The following is a 13,193-nucleotide window of genomic DNA, read 5'->3' as shown; positions in this document are numbered from 1 at the left end:
ACCGAAAACATTTATAATTTATTCGTTTGGCCCTCTTATTTGTTTGCTATTTTAAAAAAAAAGTGTCTCTTGTTTGTGATAGTGATACTAAGCTGCTCGATGCTGTAAAAAAAATAATGTACAAAAACAAATAACACAGCTTAAAAAAAAAACAAAAAAACACAGAACGTTTCAGGCTCAAAACCTTTCTTCAGCCAGTCACTAAACAATAATAACAATTAATACATCACTTAAAATTCAGACATCACAATGAACAAATATGTAAACCAATGACGAAGTTAGTCAAGAAGTATATATTGCAATCATTTTATTCTGTTTGTGACAATAGCGTTAAGTAGTTATCAAAACAGCTTGATAAACTACACATTTCAAAATTAATCCCCCCCAAAAAAAGACATCTCATCTCATGTAGTTCCATATCTGAAGCAGACGTCGGAGGTCATCTTCCGCCAAGCTGATCTATCTCTTGCCAATTCTATTAAAGCAGCGCCACCTTTCTCAGCTTCATCTGTCCAAGTTCTTATCCCTTTCAAATACGTTATCCTTTGTCTTCCTCTTATTCTTTTTCCATTCATCTTTCCAGTCAAGGCGAGTATTTCCAAACCAGGGTGGCGGATAATGTGTCCTAAAAATTCCATTTGGCGTTTCATGATTTTTGTTATCAGTGATCTTTTTCTGTTTGCCATTTCTAAAATTTCTTCATTTCTTTTCCTTTCCATCCATGACACCCTCATCATTCTTCTGTAAAACCACATTTCCACTGCCTCCAGTCTTTTAACCATGGTCTTGTTTATGGTCCAGCTCTCACAACCATATAGCAGCACAGACAGTACATAGCAATCCAGGACAAAAAAAGACATAAGACATGAATAAAATGAATTGGCTTTTCTATTTACATTATAAGGCATTATCAAATTGAGATTTGGGCCAAATTCCCCTAAGAAGAAACAGACATTGAAACTTGAATTGTGAAACATTTCATGATCACATAAATTCACATATAAAGTTCGTAACATTTCATGTTGACAACATGGATATTTCAAAGATGCATTGATTGCATCACATTATTCTGATTGAAAAAGAAAAGACAGCACAGCACATGACCATTTTTTCTTGAGGGCAACAAGAGAATTTCACAGGACTTTCTATTTATTGATGAAGCTTTCTCTGCTCTTTGACTCTGTAGTCTAGAGTCATTGAGTCCCAGAGTATAGGCTGGGCCCTCATAATACAAGTTCTATGACATTTTAAAAAATGACGATTCATAAGAGCAATACAGTGCACTCTGGATACGTCGACCTTGCTTAAGTCGATTTTTACCAAAGTCGATTTTTTTTCTTGGTCCCTCCCCCTTCTTCCTATATAACATTAGTAAAAAAATTTTTTTAACTACACATAAGTCGATGTCGCTTAAGTCGATGTTCTTATCACTCATAACACAAAAAAATCACAAATAAACAAATATTTCCACTGGTTAAAAAAGCTGCCAGTAAGAATTTTCATTTGTTAAGAGTATCCGCGAATGATTGGCACACACCGATGTGATTTAGGTGCTTTGCCTGGTGTCTGTTCTCAATGTACATAAGTAGTATCCAATAGCTTTGATTTATCCATCTCACATTTTACATCGTCGCAACTTCAAGTTCAAGATTTAAAACAATAATTTTTGTTCTAATCCCAGGCCATATGTCCCTCTTAATTAGTATTAATTTTATCAAGACTCAAGTCTACAACTACAATGGCAAACCTATCGCTGAAAAGAAAGATCCAGTTGATCGATGCAGTTGAAAAGTCTGATGAAATTGGCATACCAGCCATTTCTGTCTCCACGATTTACAAAAAACATGACCTTAACCTTGAGGCTCCTACGCCCGGAATAATACCACTTAGTTGGTCTACATTCCCGATTCAAGGCAAACATTCTGCTTTTCAGCTTACCAATCCAGGAAAAAATATTTTTTTTAATCTCTAGTAAAAAAAAAAAAAAAAGGGAGCTATGGCATCAGCATCTCCTATGGTCAATCAACACAGATTGTGTGTGTCTGATTAGTCCCTTCAAATTGTGTGCAGTTGATGTCAAAGAATAATATATTTTAGGGAGGGGGTTGACCGAAGTCTTATTATTATGTCGACGCCAATATGTGAGGTCAATGACCTAGGTAATATTATTGAGTACAGTCGGCTTCTTTTCCTTTTTAATTTTTCCCTATATATTTCACAGTGGTTTACCAGCGGATCACTTAGTTGAGATGCTAGGTCAAGAGGTCACTACTCTCCTTCTCTTTACCTGCGCTCTGACATGGCACGTGCCTGCAGTCAGTGAAGCGAGTAGTCTAATTGGTCTGATAAATAATGCCATAGCCAAGCCACAATTGTCTTAAATGTAAATCTATATCACTCATGTTATAGATTGAAATCCCCCTCACACAGTGGACTAAATATCATAGATCATCAGTATATTTCTTTCTCAGGAACACAGCAAAGTAGACTCACATTTTCACTACATTTATCGTTGAAATCAAATATTTCTGCAATCCCTACAACAACAATCAGACATTGCAGTTTATTATTATTCACACTAGTACATAGTACAAACTGTCTACTTTCTGTTGCACTAGTGTTAATTCAGTTCAACAAATATGTAACAAGTGTAGGGGTGGGGTATCAAATTTCACTGGGAATATCTAGCAGTCTATTAGATGTCTAGGCTATCGTGGGTGATGAATTTGGACCAGTTACACAATGTAAACAATGTCATAATCATTTCCTGGACTCCCTACTGACCATGGAACACTTTACTACACTGATTCTACAGTTTTGTCATTAAACGTTCCCACGAATATGGTAAAGGAGTGAAGAAGTCATACTTATTGTAGTACAGGAACTTATTATATATATATATATATATATATATATATATATATATATATATATATATATATATATATATATATATATATATATATATATATATATATAGATATACACTCCCTCTGCAAGTAGGCCTACAATAATAGTTCTTAAAGACACATCTGTTCCTGATTTAAGAACTATGAAATGAATGGGTTTGTTTCATTCATGTCTCTGTTGATTGGTGTGGGAAAGTTTTATTCACCAGCTGCACTACTTGTACATTGTGAATATTGAGAATAATGTCTGAACATCTGTTAATTCCTAGGAGGTGCCACTATTATTTTCTCTATCTTGGCTGTGTTTGAGTACCCCCCCCCCCCCCCCCTCTTCTTATTTTCCCCAGTCAAACTTGCCTTTGTGGAATACTATCTGTACTAACTGTTGATGTTATATCGTTGTTGTCAATGGTATGAATTAGGTGTAGTGTGAATGTGATTCATTTCTCTTAGCCTGTCTTTTACGTGTGTATGTAATATGTGTGTATATGCAGGATGTATGGGTGTATGTATGTATGTGTGTGTGTGTGTGTGTGAGAGAGAGAGAGAGAGAAATAAAGAAAGAGAGAGAGAGGAATACCTTTTTCTACCATATTCATTGCTTCTATTATCTACTACGCCACTGTGATGGTGTTGTTGTTTGGTGTAATGATGATGGTTTTGTTTCTATTTGGAATAGTGAAGTAAAACCTACACACACAATATATTGCTTTATATGTTCTTTAGGAGTGTGTTAAATTGTTTAATCAACTTATCTCCATATCTTTTAAATACAATACAAAATACAAATGGAGAGAACATACCAGATTTCCAGCCCATTACATTTATGACCATTAAAAACATTGTTAAAATGTGTTGAATCAGAAAATGAATGTTTTACTGTGTGTAATAATATTAAGACTGGACAAAGCATTAATTAGTTTCGGAATCCAACGTCTGATTTTAAAGATTTGAATTTTTTATTGTCCGCAAAACAACAAAAATATTTTAATATGATAGGGATTTTAAATTGCTTATAAAACCTATCAGAATAATCACAATAAAACGAAAAAAGAACCAACATAAGTGAAAGTAGTACTGTCTGTTCCGTAAGTTAATCTTATTGTAATGTAAGTGATCATCTAGATATGGTGTTGTATTACATCACGAAAATGCAATACTTTGTGTCTTAACCCTCAAAAAGGGGAATCCCCGTCCAGGTAGCCACTTTTACAGCATGCAGCTGCTGTTGTCAGTCACTTGCTGGGTTCCAGCAGTATAACTAAGTGATCCGATTTTATGAAGAAATAAACAGCAGTGATTTGTGCATTTGTGCGCGAGCGAGCGTGCGTGTGTGTGTGTATGTATGTGTGTGTGTGCCGGCACTTGTGTTTGTGTTAGGTATGTGTTGGGGGGGGGGGGAGGGGGGGGGTCCTGACAAGACTAAATCCATCCATTCAATACTCTGCTCTAAGACTGCCAAGGCCTGTGTCCTCTCTTATTATTTGACCCCCTTTTAGTCTTTAAACATTAAACAATCTGCACATTTTTACACATTTTATATTGTATCATTTGCGTACATTTTCTGTTGTAAAGCATGTCAATAGTCAATAACAGTAAGTTGATTCCTCTTTTTGTTCTCAAATACCGCTTTTTATGTTTTCTGATTTCTCTTTTGGGCTATTGTGGGTAGGAGCCTCTGATGACCACTACAGGGACCTCTACTTCTCTGGTCAATTTGATGCTTTTTTTGTTTGTTTGTTGCTTTAGGTCTCTTCCAACACAATTGAGGTTATATGAGAGACCGCTGAAACAAAAAAACAAGCAATCTAACAAAAATAGTACAAATGTAAATCAAAATCATAGCCTAAAGATATCATAAGCTAAATTATAAATAACCAAGAACAAACAGGCAGAAGATTTACAGAAAAAAATATCCCCTGTCAAAAATACAATCACAAACCAAAGAAGCAGGATAGGCTAGTAAAGAGAAGAAGAAACGACATCACTATCGGATCGTACACCCATGCTAACATCATAGGTATATGATTCAAGGGTGATGCTCCCATCCAACCACCCGCCAATTTGATGCGACCAAGCAACATCAGCAGAAAGCGCGACATGAAGGGTCATACTTATTCTAGATGGGCTTGTTTTATTCACACACATATTATTTGCTCATTTGGTTACACTCCGGTTAAGTTGATTTTCGGTTAAGTCGATTTTATTTTCAGTTCCCCTGCGCATCGTCTTATCCGGAGTAGACTGTAATAGTTTATTGAGCGACAGATAATAATAATAATACTGCACACTTATATAGTGCCAACATTTCATGCAATATGAGCTCTAGATAATAAGGAGGAATGACATTTGTATTTAATGTGTGGACACAGATTCATGCACAGTTCACATCTAAACAAAAGTTTGTTTGTTTGTTTGTTTGTTGCTTTAGGTCTCTTCCAACACAATTGAGGTTATATGAGAGACCGCTGAAACAAAAAAACAAGCAATCTAACAAAAATAGTACAAATGTAAATCAAAATCATAACCTAAAGATATCATAAGCTAAATTATAAATAACCAAGAACAAACAGGCAGAAGATTTACAGAAAAAAAATATCCCCTGTCAAAAATACAATCACAAACCAAAGAAGCAGGATAGGCTAGTAAAGAGAAGAAGAAACGACATCACTATCGGATCCTACACCCATGCGAACTTTTCACAAAAAGTGAACATAAAATGATGATGATGGTGATATAAATATAGATGATTACAAGAATCATTGGAATCTATAAGGCATTGATTGCACTGTATTCTTAATTAACATGGTTAAATAATCTTAATTACGTCATTCTGGCTATCTCATTTCAATTCCATTCACATCTTGGACGTGAAAGCTCGATACATTTCAAGACGTGCTTCATCCCTGCCGTCTGACATCCAGTGACCCCATCAACAATTACAGATGTACCAGAGATAAATCCGGCCATATCTGTTGCTAAAAATAAGCAGACTTCTCCAATTTCTTGTTTTGTGCCCAGTCTTCGTACAGGAACTTCCTTTGAAAGAGCCTCATAAGATATTCCACCACCTGGATGGGGGAAAAAATTATAAAACCAATGATATTTATTTTAGAATTTCGATTCATAGAATATCGTTGAATTAGACATGTTTTGATGACTATTTTGAATTCATTTTTGGAAATATCTTCTTTTCGTTTTTTTTTTGGTTTTGTTATATACTTCAGGTTCAAAACCCTTTTCAGCCAATAACAAACACAACAAAACATTAATACATCACTTAAATCCAGGCAGACGGCAGAGAAATCATTGGCATATCTTGTCTGCAAGTAAAAGGATTTTGACATTTCAAGTAGGGTTTTGACCAAACACGTTCCATGTCTGGTTTTCTGTTCTTTTTCAAAGCTGTTATATTCAAGCCGTACAAATTGCTTAATAAATACAAGCTATCCCATTACTACTATAAAGTAATTGTAAAACCAACTCAAATACTCTTACCTAGCCTACTCATTCCCTCTGTGTCCCAAATTGGGCCTGGAGCCACACATAACACCCTCACTCCTTTGGATCCCCACTCCATTGCTTGATGACGAGTCAGGAATTCTGTATATACAAAATATAACAAAAACTTGCTACCACTGGGAATTTTGTTCCAGTAAAAGGATTTTCAAACGGAAGTTAAATAAACAGTTTGGATCTGTAATAATAAAAAATCCTGTTAATCAATTTACCAAAATTATTATAAAATGGCGACACATTTTGGAATGATTTCATTTTCTTTTTGTGTGTTTTTTTGTTTGTTTTTTATTTTTTTGGTTATTTTTGCATCTTAAGTATAGACGCATCCGATGACAACCTTTTAGTAGATTGTGCAACTATGTGATCGGATTGGAAGGTCCTGGGTTCGTGCCTCACTCACCGCATAGTTGAGTCCTTGAACAATACTCTTTACTCACATTCTCTCACCGTACTCAGGTGTAAAATGAGTATCTGGCCATTAACAATGTTGTCTCTGTCGAAAAAAAATGTATTATCGCCTTACAGGCATCATGTCTCATTGTTTCTGTTATGGGTTGCTGTTGGTTAGGGACCCCTTGTAAAGCGCTTTGAGCATGTTTAGTGGATATTGCACTTTATAAAAGCTCAAATTTTTTTTTTTTTTTTCTAGATTGGCTTTTTACAAATTTCAACTAAGTTTGTCAAAGTCCTTAATATAGAATAATACACTTTACTTTTGGTTTGTTTTATCAATATTGTCACAATTGGTAATGTGACAGAAACATGCTTCTGAAACTGTAAACGTCAACCACAATACTGGAAGTGAATTTTAACAGTTGTTTTCTGTTGGTTGGTGAAAGGGAAATGGCTGGCCATTAATATGCGTGAGGCAACTAATGCAATGCATACAGAGATCAATACTCAAATAGCTTGGCACAGGTAGAGCATGTGACTCGAGATTGATTTGAATCTGCTTACAGTAGGGATTATTTTGTTATCTCTGTCCAACTCTGGCTTAATGGATAGTGGAATGACACTTACCTTTGGAATGACAGGTCCCAGATTTGAGTCCTGCTAGGAGTGGCACAAAAGTTGAGTCCTTGGGAAAGGCTCTTTACTCTCATTCTCTAACCATACTTGGATGTTAAATAAGTACCTGGCTGATAACCACCTTATCAATGTGGGAAAAAAAAAACTGTAGGAGAGTATCACAGTTGTCATGTCTCATCCTACATGTTAAGTGCTGTTGTTGGCTTGAGACCCCATTGAGCACGTTTAATGGATATTGCGCTATATAAAAAAGCTCAAGTCGAGTTCAAGGACCGTTTTTATTTCCTTGCTTTTTTTAAAAGTAAGTTTCCACCTTGATGATGCTGATGTTTGACAATAATAACAATGATAACAAACCTATTCCTGCCTTTGCAGTTCCCACATGGGCCTGAAGTGTAGTCCCTCTGTAGTGCAACACGGCTGTGATGTTGATGATGACACCTCCATTGTTCTAACAGGATTTAAATGAATGATATCAAAAAGATCAATTTTTTGTTTATTTGAGTTTTTATGGTCTATGCAACACAGTAGAATCATATTCAAAAAGACCAAGGAAAAAAAATTAATGTAGAATTTATTATTTGCCTTAAAAGTGCCAAAGAAGTAAGATAATAGGGAATAATTCTTATAGAAAACATAATTAGGTACAAGAATAGCAACCTGTGCATTTAGTCGTACAGTTGAAACATGTTTGCTTTTTTTCAAAATAAAGGTTGTTTTATCGCAAGTTAAAATATTTTAAATTTTTTCAAAACAAAGATTGTTTACCCCCCCCCAAAAAAAAAAACCAAAAAAAAAAAACAAATGATGAAAATGACATATACATCAGTATTCCATTTTCGTAAGCATAAAGACACTTACTTTGAAGTATTTGTCATAAACCACTTTACTGACATTGTATGTGCCTAGCGTGTCAATTTCTATGACAGTCTTGAAGGCATTGAAGGACATTGACTCCAACGGACACAAGAAATTGCCTGCTGCACCTGTGGAAGAATTATCAGCGACGTTTTTAATCGACAAATGCAAAATGAGAAGGACAAGGTAGTATAGAATAAAGCAAGAACCAACACGCAAAAGTCATTCAAGTTCTTCCAAAATGTACCATTAAATTGAATATTGCTATAACATATTTTATTATAATCATATCATTAACACCATTACTATTATAATAACAAAGAATAATGATACTAATACTAATAATAATAATAATAATAATAATACCCACAAACATTAATAAACAAATAAACAACAAATTAGCTGAGTACTTAATTCAGTTTGTGACATACAAGTTTTATAGACTATATAATGTATCATTAAGTATGCTCTTAAGCTATGAGATCTCTTACTGGATAATCTGTGGCTCTCATCTTGCCAGAGTTATAAAGAGCCATGGTATTTTTTTAAAAGACAAATAATGAGAGAGTAAATGTATAAAATAATGGACAACCAGAAAACGGGACATAAAATTGAATAGATAAATGAACTGTCGTAAATTAGCTTCCTTTGAAAAATAGAAATAGCAAAAATAAAAAATATATAAAAGAAATTTATAGATCAGGATTTCTTTTTGTTTTTTGTTTTTTGTTAAATCAAGTCCAACTGGATTTCTCTACACACCATAAAGTGTGTTATAGATTAGAGGTGCAACATTTTTTTCATAAGTGAGCTGCTTACCATTTACTAATATGTCAATCCTTTCAAATTTTTCAAGACATTTATCGATAGCAATAATAACATCTTGAGGCTGAAAATAAAAGGGAAAAAAAATTATACTAATATGATGATCTGTGTTCTATCACAATAAAGGAAATGGCTATAGACTTATCAATTATAATTTCAACCTCTAAAAAAATGTCAAATAATATCTGTTCAGCAAACGATATGAAGAGTACAAGGGAAAAACCACAGATGTCCAGTTTTTTAAATGTTCGTGACTGCCCCCGTGAGTGATGTTAGGCGATTAAATTCCCAGTCTACAGCAATAACATCGAACAAAAAAATACAACCATTAAAGAGTTATGGTTGTAGTTTCTATTTATAAAGGGAAAGTTTATAGTTAATGCCCTGATATCACTCAAAGAGGGCAGTCACAAAAATTTCAAAAATGGACATCTGTGGTTTTTCCTTGTACTCTTCATATGTATTTAGTGATTTTCATACACAAAATTCTTCTGTTCATATTTTAAAGTGACTGATTATTTATAGACGAAAGTATTTTGATTTTGTTATCAATATAATTCATGAGTGAGGTGCATCTTTCATATGACAAGCCTAAATACATATTTTTAACAAGACTGGTGATTGTCATACTTTTCTAACGTCCATTTGAATAGGCAAACAGTTTTGGCCTGTTGCAGAAGACAGTGTCTGAGCTGAGAGTTGGAGACGGTCGATCTTCCTGCCAGCGATGGCTACATCACAACCATGTCTAAATAAGAACCATGAGCAAATCATATTGATTTATATTTCTGTCCTCTTAATAAACAAATGATTTAAAAAATTAATTAATTAATTAATAAACGCAAAAATTTCTTACCAAAATGTACACATAGTGGATATAACAGTTTTAATCAAGTGAAATTATTTGAAAAGGAATTATATTTTAAATTTATATGCAGCATGAATAAAAAGTGAAATGAAATTCAAACATTTTCCTCTCTTTCATTATTACAGCAGGATACTATTTTCATTCATACAATAAAGTGAGGCAACTGCCATAGGGCAACAAAATTTCAACAACCTCTAAAAATAATAATAATAATAATAATAATAATAATAATAATAATAATAATAATAATAATTATAATGATGATGATGATGATGGTGGTGATAAAAATGATGATGACGATGATAACAATAACATAAATAAAATAATAATAATAATAATAATAATAATAATAATAATAATAATAATAATAATAATACCAACAACAACAATAATAATAAAAATAAAGAAGTAAGCAGGATACCTCATAAAAATTTCAGCTATCTTGAAACAGATACCAGAGCCCCCACCAGTAATGAAAGCCACTTTGTTTCTGTTTTGAAAATTAAAAAAAAAAAATCAATCAGCAGGAGCAACAAGAATAACAATAATGTGTCTCTCTAATCCAGAACTTCACAATCTGGATGTATCTATTATCCGAACAGGTTGTCTGGGGCAACAACAATAACAATAATGTGTCTCTCTAATCCAGAACTTCACAATCCGGATGTCTCTATTAACCGAACAGGTTGTCTGGGGACATGATTTTTTTCTTCTCTATTTGTACACTTTAGGGACTGATTCCATAAGGCGGATGTCTCTGTAATCTGGACAAAATGCTGAGAACGAAGGTGTTTGGATTGGAGAGACATGCCTATATATATATAGTGGAACTCGGATACAAAGGGGATAGTGGGACTTGCAAAAATCCAGGTTGTAGCAGAGTCCCGCTTATATACATGCATACGGAATTTGAAGCAAAGCAATAATGAGGGAAATTTTTAAAAACACAGGGACCACATTTCAAGTTATCTCCCTTAGTAGCTGAGTCCGTTGTACACGAGCTGTACTGTACTGTATATATATAATGTGTATATCTAATTTTCACTCTTTACCATAATATAATACATGTTGTTAGCTTATTGGTTCCTAAACTGACAACTGAGGCACATGCCTACTGTTCTTAGGATTTAATGCTCTGCTGGCATTTTTATATCTTTAGCAAAAATGTGTTCCACTTTCTAGTTGCCCCTTTTGAATGTTCCAAGATGACATTTCATAGAATAGACCTTTGGAGCAGTGAGGTCCAAGTATTTATCAAGTTTCTAATTTCAAGTTGTGTACCACCCACTGGATATATTGCAGAGCTCTTACAACAGATCTAACAAATGGGACTAAGAAATCACTGTTAGGTGGATAGATGGGCTTAACAAATTTCTTTACTTGTGTGGCACTACTAAGCTATCGGGATCCTTGAAAATTAATGTTTTCATGTGTGGCTAGCTAGTCTTTTTGGGGTTTAAGGGTTCTACATCTCACAGCTTAAGAGACAGGTAGACGTCTAGGTTAAAATAAGGGAAAGGGAACGAGAGAGAGGAGAGAGAGAGAGAGAGAGGAGAGAGAGAGAGAGGAGAGAGAGAGAGAGTACTTGGCACTTAATAGACTAGACTTTTACAACAAAGAGGTTAACTCCGTTTGTCAGTCAGGGACTCAGAAAGAGCTAAGAAAATGAAATGTGTTGTTTCAAGTTCAAATTCAAATTCAAAGCTTTGTTGATCTGGTGCAAAATATTACTTACTTCAGAATATCAGGCCTGAAGCTGTATGAATAAAAATCCATACATTTTTCGACTGGAACATCCGACGAAGCCATGATTTATCTAATTCCTAAAAATTAAATAAATGACCGTTTATCTTGCTTTATGTAGACTGTTTATTAATTTTCATTTCATTGAAACTGTCACTCGGCACTTCGTCCTCAGTCTTGAGACGTGAAGTAGTGAGAAGTCCACAGTTCAAAGGTTACGAGCCTTGACTCTTGACCTCCAATGTTTTTATTTCAATCGAAATGTTTAAATCTATCGGCTTGGTATAGAACGAGAAGACAAAAATTAATAACTGGTGAAATTTTTGATATCCTTATTTTCTTGATATAGGCTATATAGGATGTTATAAAATCCTTGAATTATTCTAGCTTGGCTATTGATATATTTACGAATCCCCTCTCAATTCTTTTTATTTGTGAATCTACTCTCCAGATTTTGTCGGTGAAATAAGAGCATTATATTCAGAAGGATACGGAATCAGTACATTTGTTTGTTGTCACAAGCGGTAAACTGAAAGAAGGGGATGCTTTTGGCCCCAACAAATGGATCCAATCCTAAAGTTGGAAGTATGAGTTCACCAAGACCAGCCCGTCGCTTTTCGTATGTTATTAATTATTAAGTTATTATCTAGACCCTAATCTTATTAGATTTTAGTGTATTTATTAGGGTAGTATGTTTGTTTTTGTGTTTATCAGAGCTTGTGATTTGACTTTGAGATCTTAGACTTAGACTTAGACTCCCATCTCATCATACTCATAAGTTACTTCTATTGTTGATTTTAAGTCAGAAGTGGGTGTCATAACATAAGATCACATAGCCGCTTGGCCTTAATAACTAGACTTTTCAACAAAGAGGTTAACTCCGTTTGCATCGGGACCAGAAAGAGCTAAGAAAAATGAAATGTGTTGTTTCAAGTTAAAATAAAATTTCAAAGCTTTGTTGATCTGGTGCAAAATATTACTTACTTCAGAATATGGGCCCTGAAGCTTTGAAAAAAAATCCATACTTTTTCGAGGGGAAACCCGACGAAGCCATGATTTACTAATTCCTAAAAATTAAATAAAGACCGTTTATCTTGTTTTATGTAGACTGTTTTTTAATTTTTCATTTCATTAAAACTGTCACTGGGCACTTCCCCTCATTTGAGACGTAAAAGTAGTGGAATCCACAGTTAAAAGGTTTTACGACCCCTTGACTCTTGACCCCCAATGTTTTTATTTCATCGAAATTTTTAAAATTATCGGTTGGATAGAACGAAAAGAAAAAAAATTAATAACTGGTAAATTTTTGATTCCTTATTTTCTTGATATGGCTATATGGGATGTTATAAAACCCTTGAATTATTCAGTTGGTATTGAATTTTACGAATCCCCCCCTTTAATTCTTTTTTTTGTGAATTATCTCCAGATTTTGTCGGTGAAAT

The 13,193-nt window shown here is 34.1% G+C and overlaps 2 protein-coding genes across 2 annotated transcripts in view; both read right to left on the bottom strand.

Moving 5' to 3' along the window:
• Positions 1-5,633: 5,633 nt before the first annotated feature.
• On the bottom strand, positions 5,634-11,947 carry LOC144973442 (peroxisomal 2,4-dienoyl-CoA reductase [(3E)-enoyl-CoA-producing]-like). The gene is given in 9 exon segments (XM_078915899.1): positions 5,634-5,834; positions 5,837-5,980; positions 6,408-6,512; positions 7,815-7,908; positions 8,319-8,443; positions 9,135-9,204; positions 9,771-9,888; positions 10,430-10,498; positions 11,744-11,947. Coding segments are annotated over 9 exon segments (867 nt in total). The 5' UTR covers positions 11,818-11,947; the 3' UTR covers positions 5,634-5,766.
• Positions 11,948-12,811: 864 nt separating this feature from the next.
• LOC144973995 (tubulin alpha-8 chain) overlaps positions 12,812-13,193 on the bottom strand; it is a 2,619-nt gene continuing 2,237 nt past the window's right edge. The window contains exon 4 of the mRNA XM_078916883.1: positions 12,812-12,818. Within this exon, the coding sequence (XP_078773009.1) occupies positions 12,812-12,818 (7 nt within the window). The remainder of the gene's footprint in view (positions 12,819-13,193) is intronic.

The sequence above is a fragment of the Berghia stephanieae genome, chromosome 5, assembly GCF_034508935.2.
Source record: "Berghia stephanieae isolate SIO BIC M18660-M18661 chromosome 5, UCSD_Bste_1.3, whole genome shotgun sequence".
In the NCBI taxonomy this organism is placed as follows: domain Eukaryota; kingdom Metazoa; phylum Mollusca; class Gastropoda; order Nudibranchia; family Aeolidiidae; genus Berghia; species Berghia stephanieae.
This window is presented reverse-complemented; position numbering and strand designations above follow the sequence as displayed.